This window comes from Lolium rigidum, chromosome 2 (assembly GCF_022539505.1).
Source record: "Lolium rigidum isolate FL_2022 chromosome 2, APGP_CSIRO_Lrig_0.1, whole genome shotgun sequence".
Classification (NCBI taxonomy): domain Eukaryota; kingdom Viridiplantae; phylum Streptophyta; class Magnoliopsida; order Poales; family Poaceae; genus Lolium; species Lolium rigidum.
Genome location: NC_061509.1, coordinates 161,009,649 through 161,028,525, shown reverse-complemented (window position 1 = coordinate 161,028,525; position 18,877 = coordinate 161,009,649). Strand labels below are relative to the sequence as shown.

Below are 18,877 nucleotides of genomic sequence, written 5' to 3'. Positions count from 1 at the left end.
CTGGGTTCTCCTTGTTGATTATACTACATGTAACCATATTATACTGCATGTATTTATGAAATATTGCGTTGTATAAAATAGACCAAAGCCAGCTCTAAGTTTTTTGATCTGTTCTGTTTCTGTTTGTTCCTTAATCTCCTTGATTAGTATGGTCAGGGGATATTTTTTACATCATGTAGAGCTGTCAGGGGGTAGATTGGCAGTGTAAAACTGATCTGCTCCCTTACAAATAAAATGGAACATGTTTTGGTAGAAAAGTGGCACAGAGCATGTAATTTAACACAAAAGCATGTAATTAAATGATCTGAAAATACATGTAAAACTATCACTCTTAGTATGTTGATCAACAGCATGTTTTAAGATGATTTATGATGAAATCCCATCTACATTGTTTGTAGGATGTACTTTTACTCATTTAATTACATGCTCTATTCACAATCAAACTATGTAGGATGTATTTTTCTGTATTATACACACATATCACTCATATGCCCTTTTCCTGTGTGTATAACTGCACACATATGATGTATATTTCTATTTTATCTCTTTAAACATTTTCTACTCTGTGTGTGCTATAAAATACATCTTGGGCTATAAAATACATCCCTGTATGTGCTATAGAAAACATGTTCTATAGTATGTGTGTTTCTAAGTTTATTCCAGTAAATGAATCTGTGTTTAAGGTTGTAATATATACATACTGTGTATGCAGGCATTTTTGTTGGACGGATCACCTGTTGTCTTGTCTTAATAATTCAAAATGATTCCTGTTATCCCTCTGGTAAGTATGATTTTTTACTTTGTTCACTGTTTTGGTTTCTTCAGTCTTACACTTATTCATTTAATTAGCTTTTCTCTTACATATTTCTGTAGAAAAATTCGAGGACTCCAAAGAGTGGGAAGAAGAGAAACAGTATTTCCAGATATAGGAAGATGAAACAAAGGCTGCAGTTCCGAGCTGCCAAAGTTGAGCCGCCTGTTCAGAGTGTTCCTCCTTTGTTGGGTGTTGAACCAATTTCTGTTGTGCCACCAGAAGGAGAGGAAGGTCCATCAGAGAATCCGTGCGAAGAAAATGTTGTTGACAAGAAGGAGAAGGTACTGGATACCATAATTTGTCTCTTTTTTGTACTTACTATGCTAGCATTTTATATGCATGTACTTCCACTCCCCTTCCTACAAATGTGAAGTATGAATTTGTGTTGTTCTTTTTTCTGCAGAACAATTTATTCAACCGCGCTTCACCAATGAAGGTTGTGAGGGTACTTAAGAAAATGACAAATGATCAGCGTGGTTTGATCAGCAAATATGATTTCACCGGAATTCTTGGCATGCAGTGTTCGAAATTAAACCCAGAGCTATGCAGATTCCTTTTTTTTTGAAACTGAGCTATGCAGATTCCTTATGGAGTGCTTTGATCCTGTTTCTTGTCATCTTGATTTCGGAGACAGGGGAAGAATTCCAGTAGATGTTGATTCTGTTGTCAGAGTTATGGCAGTTCCAATGGGAGTACATCCTGTCCCGTACTACTCTGACATTGACGCAACCAGTGCTATCTTTGAGATGCTTGAGATACATGATGGAAAGCAGCCAACCGTAGCATCCATTGAGAAGCAGTTGGGTGAAGATTATCCTGCAGATGATGCTTACCTGAGGAAGTTCATCATGTACCTCATCTCATCTGTGTTTGCTCCTACCATGGGGATTCATGTCAGTCCAAAATGTTATCCTCCGCTAATTAACATAGCTGCCATCCCAAGATATAATTGGGCTAGATTCATCATAGACATTTTGATCCGGATCGCAAATGCGAAGGGAAAGAAAAAGCTGGTTCAAAGCTTGCATGCCTTACCTCATGGTCAGGTATCTATTGTTTCTTACAACTCTATGTATTTCTGCACACATTTTATTTTCTGATTTAGTTCACGAGGCAGCGGCTAATGTATTTTTTCACTGTTTTTTCTATTTGTATTTGTAGGTTCTATATGTTGATGCTTTGGAAATAGATGTAATAGATGTGCCAGATGTTGAACCTCGTATTTTTGTATGGACAAATATGATGATTAAGGCTGCTGTTGATCAAGATACTAAGAGTGATGGTTCATTTGGGAAATTACCGGTAACTTACTGATTCAACATCTATTTTTTTTGAACTTTTTTTCTTCCTTGACTTGCTCTTGCTACCTTTTCATTCTAATTTTCCTGAAACATGTATCTTTTTTCAGCTAAAGGCTTGCTTCAGGAACAAGCCGTTTCTTTTCTCGGGAGATCAGAATGTGTTGGATATCTTCATCCGACGACATGCATCAGGCAATCCAGATGAAGAGGTAATTTTTCTTTTGTCTACAGCTGCTTATGTATATTTTTACAATTCTAGAGCATTGATAAATTGCCCCTTCTGCCATTGTACCAACCTAGTCTTACATGTACTTTTTTCATTTTTTCCATGTAACAGCAAATGAGAAACTACAGATCAGCAATCACTAACATGTGCAACAGTTTTGAGGCTGGACTTTCTGAGTTCATTAGATCTGTAGGAAACAATCAAGGCAAGGAAAGTACAAGGACAAATGTTGCACATGAAATAGGGCAGCCAAAAAACAAGCCGAAACGGAGGAGAGCAGCACATTTTCCACAGTCTGTTGATGAGAGAGTAGTCCATGAGAAAGATGAAGAAGAAATTAGTGCAGCGGTCAAACCAGATAAGAATGATGCAGCAGCGGTCAAACCAGATAAGAATGATGCACCAGATCATCTACCTGAGACAAAATCAAAGAAAAGAAAACTTGCACACAAAGGAATGGGTGGAGCCAGAGATAACAAGAAGTCCATCAAGGACACAAGCATGCCCAACAATGAAGTGAAGTTTGACGAGGATGGCGCTAACGAAGATGTTGTAGACAAGTCATTAGAGGAAGAGGATGAACAAGATGTGACTATGGATTCACATGTCAGTGATTTGACTGCCAATGCTGAATCTAGCACAGTAAACACAGAAGCAATTCCTGAACCTGTAGTACCACCTCCTTCATCCACAGATGGTGTTGCAGTTACACAGAGTGATGCACCAGGTTTTGTATGCGCCACAACTGATGTTTTGAAGCATCTACAATTATATGGCTCTGGTTCACAATCTAGTGCAGAAGCAACTCCAGTGGATCAAGCTAATGGAGGAAGCAAGAGTTCAATCAAAGTGCTTGATGGGGCTGCATCAGTATCCACCATGGTTTCAGGAAAATCAAAAAAGAAAGTTACATTTGCAGACAAAGGGAAAAAAATGTACAGGGGAATTCTGCTGATTCATCTCCTACTGCTAGGAGACCAGTTACAAGATCCATGTCCCCACTGAAGTCAAATATTGCTGTAGATTTGGAGATAAAAAATTCTCCCAGCCCTAGAAGAGTCACGAGGTCTTCTACTCCTGAAAATGTGACAAGGCAGAAAGTTGTAGCTTCGAGGGGAAGGCCGTCATCATCTATTGGTGGACATAATGGAGTTAACTCTGTTGATCTTGCATGTAGCATCGACCTGAACAGGAATTTGGTTCTAGATGGTCATGAAACGCCTCAAAATACACCTGCTGCTACAACAGTTGTTACATCTGACACAGTTCCTTCTGCTGAAACTATTCCAAACCATGGCAATGTGATCTTGCAAGAAGCCACACCAGTGAATGTCAGAAGTAATCCTGTTGCTGGGTCAGAAGAGATGGTCATTAGCATTGACATTAACAGGAAACTTGACCTTGAATTCGGTACTGCAAAAGTTGTAACACAAACTGAACAGCAGAGGAAGTTTAAAGAGCTCAAGGAAGATTGTCCTTCTTTCGATCTTGGCTTCGATCTGAAGGAGGCTGGGAAAAAGGTTGATGAAGGTGCTACAATTGAAGAACCAGTAATCATTTCAAGCAACGATAGTGGTGACTCTCTGGACAAAATATATGCGACCATCGATATGCCCATTACGCCATCGACAATACAAGTAAAGGAGTTGCAGAAGGTAGAGTTGTCGCCGAGGAACCCAAATAGTGTAACACCAGTACCTCAAGCTAGGAGAGTAGTAAAACTGGGGCCTAAACAGAAATCGCCATATGAGAATTTCTGCAAAAAACCTACTGTCACTAGGTCAGATGCTGAGTTGTACATCAAAGTGTGCTCATATGGTGGCAGAACCAAGCACCTGTTGAACAAAGAAAAAAATATTGACTATGGTACCTTCTTCATCTATCTCCGTGACTTGGCAGATTCAATCAAGCCAGATGGTTGGATAAGCAACTCAACCTTCGAGATAGGTTTACTTAGTATGTCTGAGGAGATGGCCAAGCAGAAAAAATTTCTGATGCCACTAAGGCTTGCTGTAAGTACAATCTTTATATCTTTGCTTGATGTACCTTTCTCATTATATTCTGATCTACTTTCGATTTTCTTCTTCCTTTTCCCATTTTCCTAACAGACTTTCTTCATTCACATCATTTGTGCAGACCAAACTAAGGGAACCATCATGCCACTTAGATAAGGAGGTGCAGAAAGCATTTGAATGCACGCCTACATACCGGCTAGACCACAAAGATATGGTTAGTTTGTAATTTCATTTAATTACTTTTTCCTTTGATGCTTTTTTTTACACCCAGTAGCTTTTGTGACACCTATATGTTCTCTTCATCATCACCTTTTGCAGATATTGTTCTCTGTCCTCCAAAATCTCACTCCTGATCTCAAAATTATGAGTGGACACTATTACTTAATCGTGCTAAATTTGAAGGCTGGGAGGTTCGAAGTAATGGATTCAATGAGGAAGGAGGGAGACAAGTTACTTATGCAAGATGCTAGAAATATCATTGGAAGCATCAAGCACTTCTGGCAAGCTAACTACAGCGCCTCAAAGATTGACATCTACAAATACATGACTGTTCATATACCAACTCCAATGCAGAAGACAACGTTAGTACAAACTCTTGACTTCTATCATTCCATATACCAGTTCCATTGTCATTTCAATTCTTTTGCATTTTGGGAAAAAGCTTTGATGAACTTTTTGTTTTGCTTGTTCCAAGTTACGATTGCGGCTACTTCGTCTTGAAGTTCATCGAATCTTGGGATGGAAGGAGGTTACTGCCATTCTCACCCTACGACATGCCCGCACTAAGGAAGCTTTACCTCAAGAGATGGATGGCTACTGAAAGAAACCTCATCAACTGGGATGAACTGCTCTTCCCAAATTGATACAAAGGTACATTCTGTTTTTTTACAGAATGCTACAATGCTATCTTTTTGTATCTTATCTGTTGTGGCGGACATGAATACAATCTCTAAGCTGTATCATTTGAATTTTTCAGAAGCTCTATGTGTTGTACTACATTTGCTATCTAATATTTACATGCAAAGGTTCTAAATCCTTCTCTTTTTTTCTCAATGGCATGTGTGTTTTATTTTCAACCTAAATACGTTTGTGCAAGTAGTTTTATGCACATGATGTCCTCAACAGCTTTGAAAACTCACAGAATATGAAAAATAAGTCGATAGCAACTTAATTTCGGCGTCGGTTAGTTTCTTCAATTAGACACATGAAAGCAACATCAGTATGTTTGGTCCATACTGTTCCAAAATCAACTTAGTTGCAAAAACGAACTAAGAACCCGCTTCAGATTTAATTTTTGGACACACAAAATAATAAGTCTGACCATGCAACTTAGAACCATAGAAACTTAATTATTACATCTGCTAGTCTCTTCACCACTTCAGAACAAAACTTCACCAATTTTGTCATCACAAAAATTACAACCAACTGACACAAAAATTTCGAACCAGCAACCAACTTACACAAATATTTGGAACCAGCCAACAGGAACTACAGTTTTAGCTTCATGCACGCAAAGTGTGGTAGCCATTTTATGTTCGCAACATCTACACCATGTCACGGAAAAAGTCTATTTCCTTTTGCTCTGGCCCTGGGGTAAGCTTTGAGGGGCATGTAGCTGCAGTGTGATGAATAGAACCACAAACACTGCACTTCACGGCTTTAGAAGGCTTCAAGTGGAGACCAGATTGCTTTCTTTTTTCTCCTGGACGCCCTTTAGTGGTAGTGTACACAGGATCCTCAACATGATCAAATCTGGAAGAACTTCCTTGCCCAGGATCACCACTGTTTTCTACACCTGGTGAGTCACCTTCAGTGGTATCAGCGGTCTTCTTTTTTTCCGTTTTGCCGAGTCAGAAGCTTTCATTGCTTTCAACTCCTTCTCCAGAGCGGCGATGTATTTATCAGCTACAGCTTTTGCTTTGTCTGAAGTACATGCAATTTTGGCTACACTTGTAAAATCATTGCATAACGTTCCATACCGTAGCAACTGCCTTTCTTTGTTATTCATTTTCCTGTCAGCTGGCACTTGAGGCAAATCCATCTTTTCCACCACGATTGTTTCCTGGGGTACTCTCCATCTGTTTAGAATGTATTTCTCTGGAATGTATTCAATTACACCCAATTGTACCATAACTCTCATTATATGGCAGCACATGACAGCCCGTCCCTACTAAACTTGCAGCACTCACAACTCGTAAGTTTCGTCGCAAAGTTAGCGTCAACCCTGTATCTTTTCCGCCCATAACCAAAGACTGAAGGCTTAATTGGAACAACATCAAATTTTTCTGCATCAAGCTGTTGTACATTGTAGGATGTCACTTTCCGAATCTCAGCACGGAAACGTAAGTATATGGGTCATGTATAAACATTCAAAGCTTGCTCTTCCAGAGGGAAATCTCCCCGGACCCTAACAGCTTTATCTTCATCCTTAAACTCAACGAGTCCTCCGATACATCAATTTTTTCCTGCAACTTCAAGTACTCGTTCAAAGAAATTGTGCGAGGCTATTGTGCGGGTCAATGTACCTTTTCAAAACAGCATTGAAACCCTCACTGCGAGCAGTAGTCTGTAGGAACGGGAAGAACCGGTCCATAAAGTAGGCAGGGACAAATGTACGTCTGATACGATAAAGGTCACTCAAATGCGTGTTGTCCGCAACATTGTGTTTGGCTATCATATCTGCCCACCTACCTTCAAATTCCTCAACTCGACATGCTTGTAGTCAATAATTTCATTCAATTCATTCCTTAGATCCTCATGCTTAGACATGAAATTACCAAGTACGGAGTTGCGCATTCGCATAATGTGCCACCTACGGTTCTTGTGACAACAATCGGAAATGTTTCCGGAATAGCAGTTCGCATGGCTGCATCTTGATCAGTTATGATGTTCTGCGGTTGGACGCCACCCATAGCTTCAAGAAACTCCTCAAAAAGCCATACAAAACTCTCAACATTCTCGTTCCGAAGGAAACCGCAGCCTAGTTGTATAGTTTGACCATATCGGTTAATACCAACGGATGGGGCAAAGGGCATGCCATACATATTGGTCATGTAGGTAGTGTCAAATGACAAGCGAGTCGCTATAGTTTTTGTATGCAGCTATAGCAGCTCCATCCACCCGAATATGCGGTCAACCTTGTCTGCATGATCAGTATGTAAGTTGAAGTAGAAATCAGGATCATCCTTCTTACTCCTCGCAAAGTGAGCTAACAGCAGCGACATGTCTTTATGTGAGTGCTCGTTATCTATGTTAGACATTAAGTTGCTCACATCTTTACTGTCGACGGAACATTGGCCAGACCTCCATATACTTCTGCCATAATCCGCATGATCCTTCCTGCTGAGAGACTGACCTTATGCAATAGTCTTACAAAATCCTTTTCCTCCTTAGGAATTCCTTTATGAGACCTTAAGTACTTCTTCAACGAGAATTTCTTTATTAATTTGTGATTGTGCTCTTCAATGAAGTATGTTACATGCCACTTCTTCCCTTTCCTTCTTACTCTCATACGAGCCTTGCATTCTGTTTTCTTAGTGATGCTCCGGTTCCTTTGCCTAACTGGAGGTACATCTAGTTGATTGATATCCTCATTTTTCCCACTCTTGTTGCAAACAAAAAGCTGCTTGTCCTTCTGTCCATCAATGGTCGAGTTCTTCGATGTACTACACTTGATGGAAAAACCAACTTGATGAGCATATCTGTTGTAGTGCAACTTCGCCTCGTCCCATGATTCAAACATCATGCCTGGGTAAGGTGTCTGGATGTTAGTTTGACTGCATGGTGTTGACTGGACTTCTTCGCCATCATCATCACCACCTTCTGAGTCATCACTCGACAGTGTTTGTCCAGTTACAGCTTCTGTATCAGCAGATACATTTGTGTTGCTACCGCTTGCATGCTTACTACCATCTGCTTCTTTTCTTACATCATCGCTGCTTGTCATCCTTGCATTATTGCCAGATAAACCACCTTTTTCCAAATTTTCTGAATCACTCAAAGCCTCAATTGCTACTTCATTCAGATCAAGTCCACGACGATCATCCATATCTGTAAGGAAGAAACACACTTGTAAAATAAAAAAACAGGGAGGGGCATGTAAATTGCTGAACATAGTGTCAAATTTAATATGTACTTATTCAGGAAATAAAATTTGAATAGCTGAACCTTACAAAACTGCATGCATTCTAACATAATCTTCCTACTTGATGTTCTTACAGGTTATATGCAAGAAGCTAAAGCACAAGTGTTAGAACCAAGGTGAAACATGCTTCTGATGCTGCATCTGAAGCTTGAAGCTGAAAAGATCATGTTGCTGCTGTATATTCTCTACCTAGTACAGAACGTAGTTTGCCTTACTTAGATGCTACTGCGAGAAGGCAGTGCTCCATCATCATGACCTTCTATATCACTAGTTCTTACATGCGTAGTTATTTTGTGCATCGTTTTCTTTACAATGTCCTGAAAATTACATGCATGGATCATCATTGCTGATGGACCTGCAGTTGACTGAGCATGAGAAAGTACTAATGCATCTGGTGAAAACTTGCATCTGGTGATCCACTCTATTCAGTTTTGCATCAAAGCATGACAAAGCTATTTTTTTACATGCTATTTGGAATTGATTATACTGATCTTACTAGGTAATGTACTGCCATATGATTTTCCAGTGCTAGAATGTAGGAAAACTTGCTCACAGTTTGACATAGTCCTTCAATTGTTCATTTTTCTACAACCTGTGCTTTATATTATACATGCTACTGCAAACATCAGCTATTTCAAGTCAAATCTTGGAACCCTTCTGGTTTGCATGTTACCCAGTAAGAACAAGTACAAAATGAATTTGGATTTCGAATCTGTAGTGGTTCAATTGTTCATTTTTCTGCAACATGTAGTTTATGTGATACTTTCTACTGCAAACATCAGTTATTAAAAGTAGAAAATATACTGCTGAATGTAGGGAAAAAACAGTGATTTCAATTCTAGATCTGGAAAAACTACATGTTTGCATGTTACCCAGTAGCAACAAGTAGAAAAGCTACTAGTTTTGGATGTTAGTTTTGGAAGAGCTACTGCTTTTGGATGTCAGATTCGGATGCAGAAAAGCTACTAGTTTTGGATGTTAGTTTTGGAAGAACTGGTACCTGCAGGTAGAAGAGCTTCCAGAGGTAGAAGATGGTGTTAAGCCTGGTGTTGTGTTGTACAGGCTTCTCCCTCCTGATCTACAGATGTAATTTTCTGTTGTTTTTTGTCCTGTTTTTGACCTCTGCTGTACAACCATGGAGTTCTTGGCTCCCGGCGGCTGGAGGAGGAAGACGATGTAGGGTTGGTTCTGGGACGAAGGAAGATGGGAGTTTATGTCACGTGATCGCTGTTCTTTATTGACCGGTCGTTGATCCGGTCTGTTTTGTTTGTTGCGGTGCATTTAATGCTGGGGACAGGGGAAAGCAAATTGGGGGCCCACTTTCTATTTTCGGAAAGATTCCGTCCGGACAGGGGGGGCACCGTGGTAGCCTATCCGGTGCTAGGGCACCGTGTAGAAACGTCCGGGGAGAGGAGGGTTGTCCTCCTTCTCGTCCTTCGCCGGCGCAACATAGCGTGACGAAGGCGTGGAATACGGGGAGTACCTCGCTGAATAGGAGGACCTAGACGACGACGAGCATGAGGACGAGCCTGACGTCTGCTAGAGGTGGGCGCCCCACCTCTATATGTGCGGCCGTGGCAGGAGCATCGTTAGCCGCGGGTTGTTGTCGTCGGCTATGTAGTCGAGGACCCTATGCGAGTGACTTCCCTAGGGCGCTCCACCAACTCCGCCGGCTGGAGGCGTTGTTGTGTGCGGGAAGCGGTCCATCGTTGTGGTAGTCAGCGATCCGATCCTAGCGCTGTTGGGTTAAGAACTCGATCCACGTGTGATTGTTGTCGGGATCCCATTGCGGGTTGTTGCTGCTTCGTAGAGCTCCATTGCGGGGGAGAGGGGAGGTTTGTGCAGTGAAGAGGAATGATTTTCTCGATGGAGAGGAATGGCTTGCACGGGGAAGAAACATCAACGAGTGGGCAGTTTTATAGCAGGGAAGGGGGGCGGGCGATAGGCTGTTGGCAAGCATGGGCGGGCATTACCGCCGATGCGTGCCCCATCAACGAGACTCGTTGCTGCCGCCGTTGCTGCAAATGTTGTCGTCGCGAGCAGGCCATTAACACGGCTCGGAAGGCAAGGAGGAAGAAGACAACTAGGCCGGTCCTTAGCCACTGACAGTGCTAGCCCACGATAACTAGCCGCTTCCCAGATGATTTCCTGCCGTATTTTCTGCAGACTTTAGTTTATCCAGCGCTCCGCTAGCCCCTGTGGTTGGATTCGGTCCGGAAGCGCCGGATCAGTGTCAAAACAAAACTGAAGAACCGGCTGGGAGCAATTTTCGACCCCAACACCCCCATAAGCCTTGAGAGTAGGGGTGGACTAACGAGCTGCTCGGACAGTTAAGGCTCGGCTCGTTAAGCTCATGATTGTTAAGGCTCTATTTGTTAAGCTCGTTAAGAATAACGAGCTGGAATCATTGTTCGACTCAACACGTTATGTTCTTGCGAGCGCTAAGCAACTCGTTAAGGATCGATAAGGAGGCAATGCAAAGCAAACATGTGTGCATTGCTATGTGAGGAAGAGCGGAAGCATAGTTTTTTAGATCCTATTGTAGAAATTTCAAGCATGGCTAAAGAGCACTATTTTGCTTGGCATCTCATTTGAGATAACTAAAGTGACTCACTGTTAAAACTGGTGAAGCCTAACTTGTTATCGATTTTAACGAGTAGCTCACGAACATAGTCAGCTCCATTGTTTAGCTCATTAATCCGATTGCTTAGCTCATTAACCTTAACGAGCAAAAACTACTGCTCAGCTCGGCTTGTTAACAAAATGAGCCGAGCTCAAACGAGTCGAGCAAACGAACACTGTGGGTTCAGTGCTACTTGAGAGGGTCTTTAGGATTTCGAGTGGAGATGCTCTAATATGATCTTCCCCGACATCGTGGGAATTGTGCCTTTTCCTGTTTTGTTTTGAACAACTATTTTCGGGGTTGCGGCCTCCCTTTTCCTGGAGATATGTACTTGAAACCAGTGGGACAGCGAATTTAATTGACTCCTGAATGCAGCCACGGAAGTAGTACTACTGACTTGAAGTTTGATCCTCCGCGCCGCACTGACATTTCTGCACTAAATGTTAACCTTGGCACCTTCTCCAGGACGATCATCCTCAAGATGAACACCGGCTGTTTCTGGATGGTGAAGCTGAGGGACGTCAAAGGCACGGCATGCATGGATCAGGGGTGGCCTGGATTTACCATTTCCCCACCAGGTGAAGATAGGCTACTTCATGACCTTCAAGGTGATGAGGGGCAACATCTTCAAGGTCACCATCTTCGACTACTCCATGACGGAGGTCATCCAGAGGTGCCCACAACATCATCTAGCATTTGGCATGATCGACGACTAAATGTGTGTCTATATTGTCTCGTACTTTGCTTAATTCCGTGGTGAACTATGTCTGCTATGTCGTGCTGAACAATGACTGCTGTGTCGTTCTGAACAATGTGTTCCATGTCGAAGAATGCCTGGTATATGCCACTGAAGAATGTGTGCTTGATGCTGATAAGGGGTGGTTCCTCATCATCACATTTATCGTTCCACACATAACCAAACACGTAGTTATATTTCTTCCGAGCACAAAACAACCTACCAAATGAACTGCCTCTAGTTTCTCCAACGAACCAAAGTGAATTGTTGTCATAGTTACAAAGTTGTCACAAGCCTCGAGGTTTCCACTCATAGGTAGTTGGGTCACGTTGCATGAGAGGGAAAGAAACGCAAAAAAACATGCGAGCAATCAATCAGGCCCAAGTGACCAAACTGAGCTCGGTCCGAAAAAATCAGTGGTCCGAGAAAAAACCCAGTTTTGGGCTGAAATAGGCCCGACCATGCGCGGCCTTATTTTGCTGTAGCAGGGTGCTGTTTGGGGTTATGGGCTGGGGCCGAATGGAGAGTCTGCGGCGTGCGCCTCCGGATCTACCACCGCCGCGCCGCCCTGCTCCTCACCCGCCCTTGCTCCCGTAGCCAACGTCGCCACCCGGCGGGACGCCACAGCCCACAGTCCTAGCCCTCCCTGCTCGGGTGCGAAGCGCAGCCGCCGGTGAATCCGCCGAGCCAGCGTCCTCCCCGCCACAAGCTTGGCACCACTTCTAAACGGCACCACCCAGATCTCACACCTTTGCTCAGCCGCTTCGACAGAGATGGGGCTCGACGCCTTCGCGGTTGCGTGCAGTTCTATTCCACTACTCGTATCCTTACTCGCCGTCCGTGTGGCTTACGTGCTTTGCCGCAGCGGCCTGCCGCCGTCGAAGCCTCGTGCCGCCGCACTGCGGTGTCTCATCGTCCTCGGGTCTGGTGAGTACGCCTGGCCATCGGATTAATGCTTACCATTTTACTACAGAGAACAATGCCCAAGCCCCAAAGCCAAGGCCTTCAGCTGACATAACACTAACAGGCAGCAGGTGTTTCCAGTAGGAATTGTCTGGCTCTACACTTGTGCAGTTGTGCTGCGAGCGTTCTTGCTGTGTAACTAATTTTCGCAGATAGTTGCTCACTACAGATTTTTCTTATTGCCAAACGGTATATTTCTTTTTATAAGTTATAACCAACCAATGGGCTACCAACTTTCTTAATTCGAAGGAGGTTTTAGGCATGGGAACTTTGACCTAGAATAAAATTCAGTTTATATCATTCATGACATGCTGATCTTTCATGGAAAGATCAAAGTGCCCGAGGTTCATAGGATTTTCAGTTTAGGCTCCCTTTGGATCATAGGAATTTCATATGATTTTTTGTAGGATTCCAATCCTTTGAATTTTTCCCTATGGTTCGCCTTTGGATCAAAGGAATGGTCCTACTTAGATTCATATGGATACGATTCCTATACCTCGATCCCATAGGATTTTGAACATCCATTCCAACCTATTTTTAAGACACAATTGCATAGAATTCAGGCACGCATCCTGTGTTTTCCTGTATTCCATCCAAAAGACTATTCCTGAACTTTTCCTAATTCCTCTCATTTCCCTATTCATGTGTTTTCCAATCCTGTGATCCAAAGAAGCCCTTAGACATCTGGAAATGCCGTGCTTCTTGTGCAACTCGGACGGAGCACAACATTTAGGCTCAGTCGAACGAGGTCACTTATTTTTAAGCACCAGTTATGGTCTTCTCAGGCTGTAAATTTTCTCTTAATTTTCTTGTATTTGAACTAAGTTATGTTGTGAACTTCTCACATTTCGATGCATTTCATTTCAACTTGCCCTATATGGTTTCCACATGTTTATTTCTTCTTATATTGTTTATACATTCTTTGTACAAAGAACTTTATTCTGGTAAGAATAAGCAGATGTATGTTCGTTGTCAGCCCTATCATGAGTGCGTATATTGTCCTGTTTGGTTATATACATCTGATGACAGTGTGTACTCACATAGTGTATTCAGCAATGTTATTGATATTTACTGGACATTGCCATTCCACGCAACTGGGAAAACATTAAGTTCCTAAACCCTACAATCATAACTTTCCGCAAATGAATGTAGCATTGTGTTGACCTATTAGTTTGCGTGTTTCTTTCTCAGGGGGGGATACTGCAGAAATGATGAATATTATAGCAGAGCTTCAGAAGGATAGGTTTACGCCAAGGTACTATGTAGCTGCACTTACTGCTGACAACATGAGCCTTCAGAAGGCACAGGTCTATGAGACGTCATTGATTCAGGTCGAGCTCATTATATTGCTACACGAAATATGATGTTTTTGCAAATATTTCCAGTTTTGAATATGACCTTAATGATGCCTTTTTTAGGGTGATAGAAAGAAGATCATTGAGAGTGCCCGGTTCATGCAGATATATCGTAGCCGTGAAGTAGGCCAATCTTACATTACCTCCATCACAACAACACTGCTTGCTGTTTTGCATGCTATGTGGCTAATAATAAGAATCAGACCACAAGTGGTATGCACTCTTTCAAACTTATTGGCGCCCATTATACTGCACTAGTGGTTGGGGCGCCCCATGGGGCGCCTCCTCGGAGGTCAGGTGCGGTTCAATCAACAACCCAATTCTGATGTCCATATTCAGTCAATTTAAGTGATCTTGGGCACACATTCTCATATCAACATGATTTCCTCTCACAAATAACTAAAACTGCCCTTGAGCGTGTTTCTGATTGATTTTCCAGAATCTATAACTTGACAAAACTTGTTTACAACAATGCTTACCAGAAAACATCACGTACAATTGAGTTTGGTTGATTGAAATACAAGCGGCTAATACGATGGTTCCATGAGTTTAATTTAAACGCAAGGTTGAAACGATGTCTGAACAAATTAGCACACATCGAGTTGGTGGTGTACACTAACAAAAGGAACACACATACATGACAAGCAAACGGAGGTCAGCAGCTAGGCTTGAATTATTATGGAAGGTGGAACAGCAGATTCGATGTATTGCTTCAGCAGAGAAGGGTTTCATGTAATCCGGCACAGAGAGAACAGCTCTTTGGCTGTTTCTACGTAGATTTCGAATGGGCAGATAATCGAACCTTGTCTGTAATCAGATGAAAGAGCTGATCCATGAACGTGCATACACGTTAAGTACAAGAAAGAAATCAAAATGAAACAAGTACAAAATATTTGCAGCGACAGTATACCTTTCATGAACTGCATGTATTGAAAGTGTGTGCAGCCTCTGCAACAATCATGAACCTGCAACTCATTGTAAGAACAAAAAGCATGGAGCAGATAATAATTTGCCAATTCCCTCTACTTCCCTAGTGGACAAAGTACATATGTGCTCCCAACAACTGTATAGCCAACAAGCAAATTATAAATATTGTTATGTGATTCTTAAACAACTCTGTAAGGGAAAAACAAAACTTTATCAGGTGGTGGTAGCGGTAGCCTAAACTACAAGAAACACCGGCAAGAACTCATTTAAAATTCCACAAAATCAAATAGTCCCTACATGATTTCAGACAAGTAAATATCAGATGGTACATACTTTCCTCGATATACACTTTGTCTATCAGCAAACAAAGTAACAGATGGATAAGATAACATCCACAATTGAGGTCAAATTTTAACTGGAAGATAAGTACACAAGATTCTTGGAGAACACAGCACCAACGACAAATACAGCTAACCAGGACAATGTGTGGTTCAATCTGATTATTTGTTTCTTCAGGTTTCAGCTCAACACTGTTCTTTATTTCAATGTAAAAACACGGCTAACCCAGTGCAAAAAAATATATGGTAGATAGCATTACCATCAAGACGTGATGTTTAAACAACGTACATTTCTATAAGCATGGGACTAAGAATCAAATCATAGCAATCATCTTGCACATGTCTAGGGACATACCAATAGAAATAAAAAACACCGAAAGCTAATTTGGTAAGGGAAAAGCAAAGGATCTTCTGACCAGGAATGAACTACCTGTACGTTCCATTAAACATTTAAAAAAGAAAAAACTCAAATTGTAGTAAAACTTTTGATAGATCTAGATATTGGCAATTTTAACTTTTAGGAACGGTGCAACACAACTACAAGAATCAGAAGAAGAAAGCAGAAACAAACACTACAATACTTTATATTTTACTTATGATTTTCGTTGGCCATCGCCTAAGCAGAAGTAATGTTAACTTGTTTCCTACTTCCTTGAAACATAAAATGTATAATGATATTGCTCATATGCAACATAGAGGACTTCAAATCATGTTAGACCCAGGTCACAAAGTTCAGAAATTTTGAGGTTCAGTACGATATCATTCAGGAAAGAAGAGAATTTAAAGCACGACAATATTCTGAAGAAATCAAAACAGTTTCTAACACCACCAGTAAACCATTTTGTCGATGGTTCTCTGTGAACATAAAATCATCACAATAAAAGTTTGGAAGTTAATATCAATTTAATTTGTAGAAGCTAACGATCAGGCTAACAATCAGTGTGCATTTTGGCATATGACATGAAGTGCTTACAACAAGTGTGTTCATAAAAAGGTTAATCTTGAGAGGCTCACGTGGCGCGCAAGGGTTGGGCCCCTGCCTTGCTTCTGTGCTTACAGTAAGGTTCATTGAAGCTAGCACCCATCTATGCCCAGCTACTTCTCATCGGCTAGTGATTTGTGAAGTTTATGCTCACAACCCAAACACACCAAAAACAGAACCATGCTCACTTTTCAGGAGTCATGCATGAAACATAATAATTTGTCCAGAATCCTAATCCGATTCCAAAAAATGATTTGATGATTACTAACAACTTAATTTACGACAAAGCAAAATAATAAACAATCAAACAAGTTCTCTGACTGCTAGTTAAGCTCGCTTTCTCTCTTGCGGACACATATGCTAATATAAATTATGACATGTAAGAGATTAACGGAAAACATAAACATTGGAAATCCAGGCAGATCCACAAAAACAAAACAAAACAAAAATTGAGCTGATAGTGTTTATAACATTTGTATCTGGATGTGCCTGATAGACAAGAAGGTGAAAAAGAATATACCAGACAATTTGGCATATATGTTGTGGGAAGCTTAGAGTCATGTGTACCGTTGAGAAAGTGGCCCTAGCCTGTGCAGCGGGAGCAGCGGCGACGATTTAGTTCAGAGAAATTTATGAGAAGACGTACCATGTGACTTGCTGCCTTGCCAAGGTAGCCGCCTCCATCTCCGCCACAGCCGTGGCCTGCTGCGTGTTGATCTTGCTCCCTACAGCCACCCTTCCACCCTTGAGACCCGGTGCATCCTCACCACCGCCTCATTGCGGTTGCGGTCGCCGTTGCATGCCAATCTGCACAAGGCATGGACATCATCCATCCATCATGTAGGTTTTATCAGTAATATACCTGACTTCTTGAATGGACATACCAAGGTGCAGCAGGGAAGAAAAGGTACATCAGCTCAAGCTGCACAAACATCAATAACTGTAAAAATCCTTTTGTTTTCCTTTTGTTTTTGTTAATCCAAGAAACTGATAGGGGTTAACTATATCTATGTATAATCCTCTAAATTAGTTCCTTAAGCCTTTTTCCCAAGCAATTTAGGGTAGGCTACATATGAAAAATTAGTTCCTTAAGCCTTTTTCCCAAGCAATTTAGGGTAGGCTACATATGAAACCAACAGAAAAAAGAGACCAAAACAAGGAGAAAGAATTCACTTGCATGAGAGACGTGGACTAATAATTCACTTGCATATACACATGCTCTGTTCGGAATATGCATCAGATCCATATCAACAAATGCATATCTTCTACTACACAGAAACCGCATTATCCATAACCAAGTACAGTTTATGTACATTACCATCACACATGCCAAAATTAACTGAAACTCCAACCTATAATTTGTAGACTTTAGAAAAGAGCACCGCCAGATTTAGGAAGACTGAGAAAATTACCTCCCTTTGTTCAGTAGCATATCATGTAAACTGAAATTTTCCCCAAATTGAAATCGCAATGGTGGTTATTGTCGCTAGCTGTTGGCGAATTTCCTGGACAGGCAAACAAAATAGATAAAAATTGGGGATGTGGAAATCACAAGGAGCACGCTTGGGAAGAACAATGAAAAAGATCTACTCACTGCAGCCGTCGCGGAGGTCCCCGTTGTCCACGAGCTGCGGTCGCGTTGGGCTGCACCAGCCTGCGAAATCCAATGAGCTAGGGTTTGCCGTCACTGACCTTTGATGAGGAAGTAAAGAGGGCGGGCAAGGTTGTCACCACGATCTCGATCGGCACGGTGCATACATGAGAGGAAGATAGATCTAGAGCAGAGGGGAAGAACGGATTGGAAGAAGCCTCACCTTGGCATAATCTGCATCAGCCGCGGTAGCCGCTGCTCGACGCCCGCACCTCTCCCAAAGCAGCGCCCCCCACTGATCTTACCGGCCATGATGACCTTGGTATCTTCTCTCCCTCTGCCTATTGCTTGGGCTGGCTGCAGGTACATCTGACCGCACCATCCTGCATCGAGGGCACCCTAACTGGCCGGCGCCCTTGTACTCCTTCTCCCGCCGAGGGTTGAGCAAAGGGAGCACGGTGACGGGGAGGACCACCAGAGGAAAACGAGGGAGCTTACCGGCGGCGAGAGGGAAGGTGCGATGGAGGAGCGAAACCGTGCAAGGATGGCGGCTAGGGTTCGCTGCGATGGTTTTGTCTCCTGCTGCAAAGAATGGACGGGTCGGATTGATCGAGGTTCGACAGCGCATCGGACGGTCGGCGAGGTGCGCTGGTTACTCCCGCAGCGAGCGCTCGCCCAGCCCGCGTGGGATAGTTGGCTATCGTGGAGGGCTCTGAGATGGGGCAAACACTCACGCACTTGCTTGTTCTCAACTAGTAGTTGGGGCGCCCCATGGGGCGCCTCCTCTCCGGTCAGGTGCGGACCAATCCCATGCGAATCTTGGCCCAAGTTTTATTTGAATAAATGCACACGGCTACATTTG

The 18,877-nt window shown here is 42.3% G+C and overlaps 1 protein-coding gene and 1 long non-coding RNA gene across 3 annotated transcripts in view; one reads left to right on the top strand and one right to left on the bottom strand.

The window, feature by feature from the left end:
* Positions 1–12,632: 12,632 nt before the first annotated feature.
* Positions 12,633–18,877, top strand: part of LOC124692510 (UDP-N-acetylglucosamine transferase subunit ALG14 homolog) — a 30,063-nt gene continuing 23,818 nt past the window's right edge. Inside the window, exons 1-3 of the mRNA XM_047225901.1 lie at positions 12,633–12,786; positions 14,014–14,153; positions 14,241–14,390. Coding sequence (XP_047081857.1) covers positions 12,633–12,786; positions 14,014–14,153; positions 14,241–14,390 — 444 coding nt within the window. The remainder of the gene's footprint in view (positions 12,787–14,013; positions 14,154–14,240; positions 14,391–18,877) is intronic.
* Positions 14,574–18,119, bottom strand: LOC124692512. Of its 2 annotated transcripts, XR_006999575.1 has the most exons (5): positions 18,019–18,119; positions 17,837–17,929; positions 17,309–17,346; positions 15,088–17,231; positions 14,574–15,003 (listed from the first exon to the last, which is right to left on the bottom strand). It is a non-coding gene; the product is annotated as an uncharacterized LOC124692512 (long non-coding RNA). The 2 variants fall into 2 exon arrangements; XR_006999574.1 differs by lacking the exon at positions 17,309–17,346.